The sequence below is a fragment of the Tenrec ecaudatus genome, chromosome 1 (genome assembly GCF_050624435.1).
Source record: "Tenrec ecaudatus isolate mTenEca1 chromosome 1, mTenEca1.hap1, whole genome shotgun sequence".
Classification (NCBI taxonomy): Eukaryota; Metazoa; Chordata; class Mammalia; order Afrosoricida; family Tenrecidae; genus Tenrec; species Tenrec ecaudatus.
In genome coordinates, this window is record NC_134530.1 from 314,308,227 (window position 1) to 314,321,244 (window position 13,018).

The 13,018-nt window shown below is 42.5% G+C and overlaps 1 protein-coding gene across 1 annotated transcript; it reads right to left on the reverse strand.

Annotated features, from left to right (window-relative positions):
- Positions 1-386: 386 nt before the first annotated feature.
- Positions 387-11,307, reverse strand: NRSN1 (neurensin 1). Its single transcript, XM_075540742.1, has 2 exons — positions 11,119-11,307; positions 387-785 (listed from the first exon to the last, which is right to left on the reverse strand). Exons 1-2 carry the CDS (start codon positions 11,305-11,307, stop codon positions 387-389), a joined length of 588 nt encoding a protein of 195 aa, XP_075396857.1.
- Positions 11,308-13,018: the final 1,711 nt, after the last annotated feature.

Consider the following 13,018-nt stretch of genomic DNA (forward strand, 5'->3'; position numbering starts at 1 on the left):
AGGGGGAAAAATCTTAAAAAAAGAAAAGACAGCGCATTTGCCATTAGTAAGGCTGGTGTAAATGGCTGAGTACTTTCAAATAACACAGAACACAACACCAGGTCGCCATAGATGAGAGGGACGTTCCAGAAGGGCTCCTGGTAGATACCTAGGGGCACCTGTTTGAAGCAGATGAATGTCTGCAGGGATAGACTCAGGACATCACCCTTCACCTTCAAAAGGGGCCCTGAACTGAGTGGACCGAAGCTTGCTCCCCATGTCTCCCTGAGCAGAACACAGCTCAGGAGTAAGCAAACACCAAATCCCAAGTCACCTCAAAACCTGGCCTTCTCCCACCTACCCATGTGCATCAATGACCGTGGGGACGAGTGCGGGTGGAAACGGGTTCAGGTTGCCGATGTAGGCTGCACATTGTGAACCCTGGTCAAGGTGACTGGAATCTTGGTTTCCCCTGGGCCCGGAGCCTTTGTGATGGGCTGGGCATGGGCCTTGATGTCTGCTATACGCTCTTTAAACTTCTGCTGGAGGAATTGTTCTTCTTTGGAGTAGCTTTTGGCAAACATCGACAGGAGCAGGCACCCTGCCATGGCAGTGCCTCCGATGCAGAAGAGCACGGCGCCTGCCAGCTTGCAGGCATCGAGGGCACCATTGAATTGGACAGCGTGTGTGTCCACCACCACAAAATCAGCTTCACCAAAGGCTTCGATTTTGGAGGGCACCAGGAAGCCCACTGCTAGAACAGTCAATCCAAGGATCACGAAGACTGTGCCCGAGATGAGTCCGACCTGGTGGAAGATCACAAGAAGGAAAACAGAATAAGCAAGGTGCAGCCCTTCCCTGAGCCCCCAAGGCCAAGCCTTGTTTCCCAAGAGATGTGGATGCTCCTGGTCACCTCACAATTGCAGGTAAAATCCAATTTCGTTACTAAGTGAACCGAAGGCTCCTCTGATTTTAAAATGCCAATAAGAAAGCACAGCATCGTGTCTTGATGTTTTATTTTCATCTGGAGAATGAGTAAAACAGCCCTGATAGCCAAGAACTGGCCTGCCTCTGATCTCCGAGCATTCCTGTGGGCCTGGTACTCACAGCCAGCCCACGATTCTCCTCTTGGGCCCAGAAAATCTCTTAAACATCAACATCTGGCAAAAACACTCTGTGATCATGATGAAGTGAGACCAAACAAAACGGTGTTGTCCTTTTGTCTGTGTGCACAAAACAAGGTCATGTTGCAAGTTACAAAGTACACCCTCCTCTACTAGGTAAAAAGCATGGCACTTCTCCTTTGGCAAGCATCGCTTAGTGATTGCTCTGATTATCCATGGACTCGGTGGCAACTCACCGCCACCCCTTGGACAGCAGAAAGGAATATCGCCTCTTCTAGCCCTCTTCATGATGGCTGCTGTGCTTGACTCGTGGACCTGCCACTGTGCGGTTTGAGCAGCTTCCCGCCACTGGGGCTCATTGTTTAGCACTACACTGAACCGTTGTCATATGACCCATAGGGTTTTCATTGGATTTTTGTTTTAACTTATTCACTAGGCCTTTGCCCTAGTTTGACTTCGTCTGGGTGGTGTTTGAGATTCCACGAGTATTTGAAATACTGGCGGTGTGACTTCCAGCATCATGGCAATTGCAAGCCACCACAGCGTGACAAAAGGACCGAAACGGGTCAAGGAATTATAGCTTGAACCTTCTACTGATCTGTCCTTCCTTATAAATAAGATCTGAGCTATTCAATCACAGAATTGTCTCTGATTCTTATAAGTATCTAATTAAAAGTCAAGTAGACATCCCCCAAGTCACTCAACCAAAGCCCACATCCTAAAATACACCCTTCTTGAGAGACAACATCTTACTGAAATGTTGAATGGTCATCTACAGTGATGTGCATAATACATCCATGCACACACACACACACACACACACACACACACACACCTGGTGGTTTTGGCTAGAAGACATAAACAGTCTTGAGGACAATCTACTTTGCTTCCCCAAGTCAATAGAGAAGGAACCTGCCAGTTTTCAGGTAAGAAAACATAGTCTCATGAAGGGTAGGTCATTTACCAAGCAAGTTGCATCTTCCGGGCAATATATATGTTATATAGCACTCTTTCTCAGTCCAGAGTTCTTTTCACTCTAACCTGCAGCTGCTTGAGTTGTCCTTGTACAAATGTTATCACATGTTAGTAGGAGCAGGTGGAGTGGGGGTATGACTAAGCAGGTGAGGATACTGTAGACCATGTCAGGAGACGCCATTAGAAAGGGTGACACCAAAATGGCAGTGATTCAGTAGAATTTCTAAATAAAATTAGCCTTGTAGTGAACTATAACAGCCACAACATATTTAGCAAACCCAACTTACATGTATCAATATACCCGCAAATCTAAAACTCTATTCTAATTGTGGAGGTTAGATTTTATGTCAACTTGAACCTGTGTGGAAGGGTAGTGATGGAGTCCAACCTATCAATCAGTTGGCAGCTTGGTGATGCCTCCTCAAGACTGTGGGCTTTTTATAGGAGAGACAGAGGGAAATTTCCCCCCTTTTCTTGTCTTTCACCTTCCTTTTGTTGGATCTCCCTGTTAGCCTCCAGGTGCAGTCCCATGTGGGCTACAGGCCTGGAGAGCTGTTGGTATTTTGTCATTTCTACTGACCTTAGATCCATGTGATTCTGTGCCCATAGGTCAATGATCTCTCAGCTTCCAGTTTCCCTTGTATGACTCATTTGTTTGCACTACATGAGTCTGAAGAGGGCTCCGGCGAGCATCAGACCCACTGGGTCTTGATATAAAATTATCCTTGTTCTAAAGTTGCATTTATGCATGCCACTGGTTCTGTTTCTGTAGACCACCAAACCCAACACACTAATTTACTTTTTGAATCATCTAATGTGTTCTGCCCATAGATGTCATTGTTAGCCAACTACAATGGTGGTTCAGATCATGTGCCTTTATCTGCACATGCTACAAGTATGCATGGTTTTTATTTTTGCTGATGTCTTTATAGTCACCGATTTTGGCAAATTTTCTAGTGTTTGAGCTACAATACTGTGGTGACTTGTATTTGGGAACCTAAGGCAATATCTTTCTTGGGAAAGAATTAGTAGTTAGAGGAAAGGGAGAAGAAAAATCAGGAAAGTTCCACTTGGTTACTAATTATATTGTGACAAATAATGTTATTTCACATTAGAGATTGTACAAAACAACTTTCTCATTAGTATTCAGGTAATCTAAGCAATTTTACATGTAAGAAACTTACACTTATATTTGCAACCTAATATTCTATGATTAAAATTGACCATAAACTTTCCTAAGGATCCTGTATTGTCTGCTATGGGAGGAGGTCGAAGGGAGGGTATGTGACACCATGAGTTAGTGTATTGAGTGATGCCAACCACTGTGCTACTGAGATGGAATGTTCTATGGTATCAGTCCAAGTTTTAAGAAATTTCCATTGAAGATGGAAAGCCATATACCTTTGTGGTTCAAGGTTATAGGGTTTGGAGATCAAGTTTATGCTTGAAGCACAACATTTGCCCTTTTTACTTGGATGATATATGGAAAATCACTTAACATCTCATTATTAATTTCCTTCTCTATAAAATCATGAGGGATGGGAGCACCTTCTTTATAGGGTGGTTGTGAAGACTAAATGAGAGTATGCAGAAAGCACTTCATTCTGTTCTGGCTAAGTATCAAATAGTAGTAAGGAGTCGTTATTACACATATTTTGGAAATATATCTCATAAAATTACTGTGCTATATTGGTAATATTATTACAAGTTTGCTTAGCACTTGGAATAAGAACTAGGTCATGCAGTTCTTTGGGAGTCCTGGTGGTGTAGAAGGTTATGTGCTGGGCTGCATACTGCAAGGTCAGCAGTTCACATCCATCCGTTGCTCTTTGAGAGAAAAATGAGTCTTTCTGCTCCCATAAAGAGTTATAGTCTTGGAAACGCACAGGGGCAGTTGTGCTTTGTCCTCTAAGGTTACTATCAAGTCAATGACAGTGAGTTTGGTTTGTTTCTGGAATACAGTTCTTTAATGGGGAATTTTTAAAGTATATTTACTAAATTTATTAGCAACAATGATAAAAAGAACTTTAATAATAAAATGAAAATATACTCATAAACAAATCATCCTAATAGAAGGAGGAAATGAGTACTAATATTTATGGAGGGTCTTTTCCGACCTAGGTCGGTGGAGTGCTATATTTTTTCTATGTGTTCTCCATTTAATTCTCACAAGTATCTTATAAATGGTAATCTCTTCCTCTGGCCCCATTCCACTTGTTAAAAGTAAGCTTAAAAGATCAAAAGAGCATTGTCCCATAGTTGGGGACACAACGGGATTCCAAACTAGTTCTGTGTGACTTCAAAAATCCACCTTTCTTGATTTCATTCTACCTATAAGATTTCACCAATTGTTGTCCTGGATCATGAGTTATATACTTTTCATTTGAATTTGAGCAGAATCTTAGACATCAGGTATGGACAAATTTCGCTTGAATATTATAAAGAAAATGAACAAAAGTCAATATGATGCCTTCTGAAAGAACACAGGAAAACCTTTACACACAGGAACACCTTTACACAGGAAGAATTAGATGGTAAAACACAGAACAAAACGTTCTGTTTTCTACATGTCTCTTAAAATGATGGCAAATAAATGCATCTTCAAAGACTAACCATTATTTATAGATTCTGAATGACTCACATCCTGAAAATTTTAAATGTGGAGAACTAAATTAAATATCCATGGTGACCTGGCTCCTGTGATACAAAATCACCTCCCTTCTCAAACACTCTCACCGATTCTCAAAAACCGAGGCCAGCAAAAGTGCATCCTTAGATTCTAGGCTTTTTTAGAGCAACGGAGACCAATGCCCCTGGACTTCTATTTCTATCTTGCCTCTCCCCAACTCTCGTTTCAGCTACATGCTCAATACATATTCTTGACTGACTACGTTAAAGTCAGCAGACAGTTGGAAGCAGAGCCAGGTGACTTACTCTCAGAGCAGTCTGCGCCTCAACTGAGAAACACTGTAGACGAAAATCCTCTCTTGGAATATCATTCAGAAGCTAAAAGGCAAGTCATGCCTTGCAGATGGCAGAACTCCTGCTCACTTCCAGAACTGCAACATGTCTGGTCTCACCGAGCCTCCCCCTTTCCTATTTCTATCAGTGTATGGGAGAGAGGCCTGCAGACTGTGGGGTGCAGAAGAGCTACATAATGAATAGGCAGGAATCCAAGGATTCTGACATTTCCATCAAGACAAGTCTAATGAGGATCCTCTAGAGGGAAATTCGGTGTGGACAGTGAGTTTCTGGGCCTGTTAAGACATGCTGAGGAGAATTTTGAACGGTAGCATTCAAGGAGCTATGATGAGATCGAAAGTGTGCTGCTTCCCAGGAAATGCAAAGGCTGTGAAGGGAGGGGGAGGGGAAAACACTAACCTAGTCCTGGTAAAACATCGGGCTTTTGGAGGGAATCGTTATTTCAAGAGTGATGTCACATAGTACCATAAAATATTTTCTCTGGGCATAATTTGAAGTCAATGTAGTGCTAAATATAGAAGGAATGGATATGAGGGTTGTTGGTTACATTGAGGTCTTTTAAGGGTTTAAGAGAGAAAGATAGCCCGGTTTAGGGAATCGTGGAAAAGTTAAAATGCTGCTGAAAGTAGCTCTTCCTGTGGTACACCGGAGCAACCTGGGGCTGGGGCTGGCTATGCCAAACTAATATTAAAGAGAAGGGCCTCCCCAAGCTGTGATAAATGCTCAAGACAGTGGCAAGAATGATCTCTGTGGCATGATACTTGAAGCCTCTCTAGGCGGTGGGGAGCATTGTGAAAGCAGGCCCACTTTTGCCAGTGGAAGGGAAGATTCCATAGAGAGGAGCCCTTGGGTCCCAGAAATGACTTTGGATGAGGCTACCCATCAGAGGTGTGTTTATGCTGGCCAGCATTCTCTTTGTGGCATCCCTGCTGGCTGGTGAAGTTTGAAAAAAAATGCACTGACACCAATCGGCAGAGCTGGCAGCTATTGGACACAGCTGTGCTGGCCGAGAAGAGGCAGTAATAACTGTGGGACGTGAGACCCGGTGTGACAGGGAAGAGGTGTGTGTGTGTGTGTGTGTGTGTGTGCACTAAATGTGAAAGAAGCCATCTGGATTGAGGTAAATTAGAGGAAGTGCATCCAGTTGGAAAAGTCTCTCCCCCTCCTCCTCCTCCTCCTCTTCTTCCTCTTCCTTTTCTGTCTTCTGCTCTCCTCCCTTACAGCTGTTCACATGATGAAGACTCTTATTATATCTTGCCTGAATCATTGTAATAGCATATTGGTTGAGCTCCATTGTTAGCCTCATCCCCCTTCCTTCATCCTTCAAGTGGCACCTGAGAGATTTTTAAAGAAAAAAACAAAACCCACTGTCTTTTTAATGGCCTTCTCCTTAATATCTAGCAAAAATTTGAAGGGAAACCTAAGATTAAAATTTTAAATCTAGCTTAATTCAGGAAGAAAACTAGAGATGTTTCTGATGTGGGTTGAAGTTAAGTTAAGGATAACTCTGAGGTGAGTGAAAAATGATTGGGGTAGGAATGCTGATCTCATTAATTCTCGCTCCCTCTCATATGAGACTATTGAATAAATAGACACTCAAATGGTGGTAGTTTCATTCAAGGTCAAGCACAGAAATAAGGAAGAAAAATTCTCCCACAGGCTGTTCAATTTGGGGCAGTAGTGAAGGATGGCAGGGACAGACAAGAGCAGGTCACACAACAGCCATCAATGAACCCAATATCCCTGCGGAACACAGAGTGTGTGTAATAATGTGTGCTTATATGTGTGGCTCTGTTTATATTTGATTTTGAGACTTCTCCCTCACCTTTCATGAGGAAAGCCTAGAATTATTATTATCTCACCCTTTCATTGTTCTTATGCTGATGGGTTGAGGATAATTGTAACTACATTGCTTTTCAAAGTTGTCCATGATCTGATTCATGTATACATGCCTACTTTCATCTTCTCACCATTCCCCCTGAACTTCTAAACTGTCATCTTCTAAACTACTAAAATATTAAACTATTTATAGGGTATCTCTTCTGTAGAACCACATCTTTTCTCAGGTTGCATCAGATTTGCACTCTGGACCCCAAATCCCCATGCTTTTATTAGATATGTGGTTACTTAAGAATAGTATTTATCATACTGCATTGTGACATTTTTTTGGTACCTACAAAGCTCCCTTATTTGACTGTGAGCCCCTTCAAGTCAAGGTCCCTATCTCATTCTGAGGTGAGAGAAGAAATATCTTACTCAGAGCTCTATCATATCCCCCAGTGCAATGGATGTGCTCATATTTGTAGAAAGAAAAGAAGATACTGGGAAATAGTTATTCAGGTAGCACACATGAAGGATCAAAGATCCAACTCATGCCCATTTGATTCCAATCTTCATCATTAACTCATATATTTCATTGACTCATTTCATTATAACTTATAACCCCCTTCCATGCTGCTCCCTTGCAAAGGAGGGGGCTCAAATCCAGGGCAGAATCCTTCAGAGGCACTGTCAGCACAGCCACGAGGGAGAGACCAACTTGCCCGGAACATCACCACAGTGCCCGAGGAGAGAAAGAGAAGACCACAATTTACACCACTGAGAGGTGCAGTTTGAACTAAAAGGGGAATAATGAAAAAGAATATGATATAAATACATATTTGAAAACAAGGCCATTCATAGTGTCATGGAGCGCTTTCTAAACTAAGTGGAATGGATTCTCCTCTCTTCGTCAATAGGCGGTCCAAGAGCACTTGGTAAATTCTCTTGGTAGAGATGTCATCTGTAAGATGATGATATTCATTTAACTACATTTCTCACTCCTCTGTCTAGTGTTTCATGATTAGGCTATGCATACAGAGTTTGAGATTTGTTGACATATGATTTTCGTGAGGGCAGTAAATTTTACCTGTCTCCCCCCTACCCTTCTTTTAATCAAGTATAACACAACAGGGAGTACTTTTTGAATATAATTTATATTAAATAGAATGGGTAATACATTGAACACTCAATTCTGTGGTTGTTTATGGTGAACGTTATGCTTTATAGCCTGTCATTGATAGTTGCTATTGAATCAGGTCCTAACCGTGGTGACCCCATCTACAATGGAACAAAGCACTGCTCGGTCCTACGTCATCTTCATGATCATCAGTGTGTTGCATCCATTGTGGTAGCTGCTGTGTAGTGTGAATCTTCCCCTCCCAGGAAACTCATCTTCAAATATTCTATTGGAAACTATTTTTTGTGATCTATGCTCTATTATAATATTAGTTGTGATGCATTGATTAATGTTTGAAAGTAGTCTGTCTATCTAGTTTGTTTTACTATGGAGGTCCTGCTGACCCCTGTCCACACTGAGAGAACCCTCTGAAATGCTAATAGCACTTCCACAACCTGAAAAATGGCTATTAGATGTCAAACCCTAACTAGGTATTATTTGATGGGTCCCTAGCTTCACAGATTACATAACCACCAGTGGTTTGAAATACATGAACACTTGTAATGGTCTTTATGCCAATGTCATGTTAGACTCTTGTCACACTAGATATGCCAGGAAAATATTTGTTTCATTGACAAATAGGGCAGCAACCACCCACTTATCTGAGTAAATACAATATGTGCCAAGCTTGGCTTGGTTTTTCCTTGATTCAAGCCAGCAAAGAAGCATCAGAGATGAGATTCCTTTATGGCCAGGATTCTGGCTTTTCGAATTCTAACACAGAATCTGCAATACTAGTTAGACTTTGAATTAATCAGAGATCTTCGGTAATTCATATTAACTACTGTGTTACCTAATGCTTTATCTAGTAGCAGGACTCTTAGTTTAGCTCCACTTCAGAGCTCAGTCTGTCTTCCTTTTGGACAGGGCACAATTTCAGTGCTTGCCATCAGTGTTATTGTCCTTAGATGCAGCTATTGTTTGGCTTTCATAGTAAATCTGACCATGCTTTACCATTTCCACAGACAGCACCCTAATCTAAGTCACCACTATCTCTTGTCTGGGTGCTTCAATAGCCCTATTACTCCTTATAACCTACCTAGCTACTTCCAGTGAAGGTAGCATCTATTTTCCATGCCGGGGCCAGAATGACCTTAAAATATTAGTTGTATCATGCCACTACTCTGCTTAGAATCTTCAACTGGCTTCTCACCTCTTTCAAAGTGAAAACCAAAGTTCTCATTATTGTCTATCCATCGTTTGTGTCCTGTTAGCTTTCTGAATTAATTCCCATCACCCATCTCTCTCTCCCTCTCTCGTTTCACTCCAACCCCATTGGACTAGGCTTAAAGCCCCCTGGTTGGTCCCACTGTAGACATTCTGGACTTGTTTTTCTCTAGCCTAGAGCAACGGTCAGCCAGGTAGCTGTAGGGGCTGTTCCTCGGCTCATTCTGCTGTTTTCTTAAAAGTTATCTCTTCTTTTTTTTTTCTTCTTTTACATTTTATTAGGGACTCATACAACAAAAGTTATCTCTTCTAAGAGGTTTTCTTGAACCCATCTCTATGAACCCACCACCATTCTCTAGTTCTTTATCCTCGTTTGTCATCAAGTTATTGTCGTTGGGTGACCCTTGATGTTTTTAGGGACCTCACTTGCAGTGTAGACCGGCCCTGTGTGCCCTACGCTGGGATCTTTACAGGACCAGACCACTAATACTTCATCATTGCTCATGTGGAGCTACTGGGTGGGTTTATACTCCCAATCTTTCCATTCGCAGTGAAGCACTTAACCATGGCACAAGCAGGGCTCCTTGATTGCACTTTCTGCTGATACTAGGTGCTGTTGAGCCTGTTCTCACTCATAGCAACCCTATGCACAACAGAACAAAACACTGCCTGGACTTCCATCCCCCAGCCCCCAACTGTTTTTCTGAGCCAGCCTTCTGTTGAAGGTCCATCTGTTTGAGGGGCTTCTCTTTTTTGGTGGATCTTCCACATTTATCTTCATGGCATTTCTTATTATCTGGCAATTTATGGTGCACTTTATTTATTGCAGGCTGCTTCTTATCCAAGGTGGTAACCTCCCTGAAGGCAGGGACAGCCCTGTTTGCCCCTTTAGTCTGAAGTACTTTGAGATTCCCTGGCCCCGAGGAGGTGTCCGCTAATTGTATGTTGAATGAGTAAGTACACTGTGGCAGCAGCCCCCCCCCCCCGCCCCATTTTAGAGTGGGGAAAGGAGATGCCCAGCGAGGTAAATTTCCTCACAGTCACGCACCATGGAGGCAGAAGTGAGTTCTTGATCACCGTTCTGTATCGTAGCCTTAACCAAAGGTCACCATGGGTTGATTCTGACTCATGGTGACCCTATGGGGGTCACAAGGGACTGTGCCTCACTGGGTGTTCAAGGGCTCATTTTGGAAGTAACCTCCTAAGGATTTTCTCCACAGGAGCCTCTGACAAGACACATGGTTCGCAGCCAACCATGTTATTAACGCTCTTAAAAACAAAACCCAAACCTGAATTATTTCTCTTTAATAATTGTTACATTTTGTCAAATGATACTTAGTGAGCCAGAAAGGAAGGCTGACAGCACATGATGCTTTGTCCGTGGCTGGCTTCACAGCTAGTGAATTCAATGGCACATGAATATCAGTAGCAATAATAGTAATTAATGACGGTGATTATGCCCATTTGTGTTTACCCAGTGAGTCAACAATTGTACTGTGTTTGGGCATTTTCTTTGGCCCAGGGTTTCTATTCTCATTTTGTCAGAGCAGAACAATGATTCATATCACCAGAAGATGTTGCTATCTCATGTTCCTATCTTTTCCCTTGATCAGCTTTAAACTCCCCACAAACTCACTACAATTATATATTTGGGAAGCATTCTGCCTGAAAGCATTTCTAGAATTGCATGTCTGTATTATTAGTAATGCATAGATTTTAACACATCTCTCTCTCTCTCTCTCTCTCTTTCACACACACACACACACACACACACACACACACACACACACACACACACACACACACACACACACACCCTGTCAGAACTCTCAGCTCTTTCCTGCTGCTCTCTTTTCTCAGACTCTGTGTTAAATACACATGCGCTTTACTTACCTTCCAGAATACCGAGCTCCACCTGTTAGGCGATCTCTGGATTTGGAAATCGTCCTCATGCTCCCAGATAGAGGTGGCACAATCTTCATAAAACTGGTGCAGGTAGGATCGCACGCCGTAGTGCGGGTGCCCACCCTCAGCCGTCGAGTGTGCCTGCTTGGACGCGCAGATGTTGCTGCACGAACTCATCCTTCCAAGCTGGAATGACAAAGTCCACACGGGTCAGTGTGCTGGGCTCTGTCCTCGGGATCAAAGGGCATATTCAAGGTCAGAACTGGGCCTCCTATGGCAAGTCCATTTGAACAACGCTCTCTCCTGATAAGAAAAGACACTTTCAAATGCAAAATGACTCCCAAGTACTCAACAGGTAAGACTGACATTCTATAAATGTAATGAAATCTAAAAAAGCATAAAAGCCCAGAAAACTCCAGCTAGTTGTTACAGGGTTGAGTCAGTTCCGAATCATGTGTGCAGGGTAGATCTCCTCCTTAGGGATCTCAAGATCTCAAGACTAACCTGGGAAAGCACATGGCCAGCTTGCTTAGGTGCCTTGGAATGGGGTTGAACCTCCAACCTTTCAGCTAGTAGTCTCATGTTGAACTGTTTGCACCGCCCAGAAGAGTACAAAGAGCCTACTTTATTTGAATTAAGTAGACATTTGAAGCACGAGCCACATGAGAGATAGCAGCAAGGATGCGAAAAGCATCCTTATATCCCTTTGACAAGAAAGCTTTTGTGTCTTAAGATCTGGTGGCCTTTGCATATCCAAACCCAACCCACCGCCATCGAGTCAATCCTGACTCACAGCAGCCCTATAGGATGTGGTAGAACTGATCCTGCTGGTTTCCAAGAGTGTAACTCTCTGCAGGAGTAAAAAATTCCATTTTTCTCCCAAGGAGCAGCTGGTGGTTTCGAACGGCTGACTTTACATTAGCAGCCCAGTGCATAACACTACCCCCACCAAGGCTCCTCACTATCTTTCTCATCAGTGATGCATAAAGATAGGAGAGGCTCCCTTATTGGCTGTAGAAGGAATTGGCATTTGGCTGTCTTCTCAAATTTTTAACCAGGGTCCCTCACGCAAATCCACATGGTGTCATTCTTACCAGTCTGAACGATTGCTGTGTGGCCTTATGTATCTTTCTAACATTTAAACGAATTCTCAAGTTGTACAGATGCTTTATTAAGAGGCTGCTGAGCAACTTGCATCTTATGGTTTATTAATCTCAAATGGCCTACCCAATAATACACAATTCACTGATTCTGACAACATATATTTCGGTCACTATTTGAGAGTACACCTGTCCGGGTGGTATGCTAGGCTGTACTATGGAGTACAGAGACAGCCTTAATATTCCCTATGAAAAGTCACACTATAAATAAGAATTATGACAATTGTTCAATGAAACTACCTTGTATAGAGTCTTGGTATAATCCTGAGACTCTATCTTTTCAAGATGGAAAATTTAACCCATTCAAATAATACCCTTGTTGTTGTGAATTGCCAGGATATCAATCCCAATTCATGGTGACCTCATGGAACATGAAGTCTCCAAGTCCATTCAGAAGCAGGTCACCAAGCTCGGCTCTGCTTAGGTTCATACTACAACACTTTGGACTAGAAGGTGAAAGCTTAACTGCTTGCAATACCTAGGGTATCAAATTCCCTTACACAGGACCATCTATAGGATTTTTATTAGTTGTAGTAAAAGTGGAGTTCCTGAGGAACAATAATTGATGAATAGGAAAATGTTCAGCTCCTCTTGCGTTTTGGTTTTCCAATGGCTATATAAGCAGATACATGCTGGTGTTGGGTTGCCTTGCTGAGTTGATTATGACTTGCGGTGACCCATGCATTGCAGAATACAACTGTGTTTATCTAGGGTTTTCTTGGCTGTAA

Bases quoted from the DNA above. Each gene is read 5' to 3' on its own strand.
- NRSN1 (XM_075540742.1), bottom strand. From the start codon at position 11,307: ATGAGTTCGTGCAGCAACATCTGCGCGTCCAAGCAGGCACACTCGACG. The intron at 786-11,118 runs GTAAGTAAAGCG...ATCTTCCACCAG, and splicing joins GGAGCTCGGTATTCTGGAAG to GTCGGACTCATCTCGGGCAC.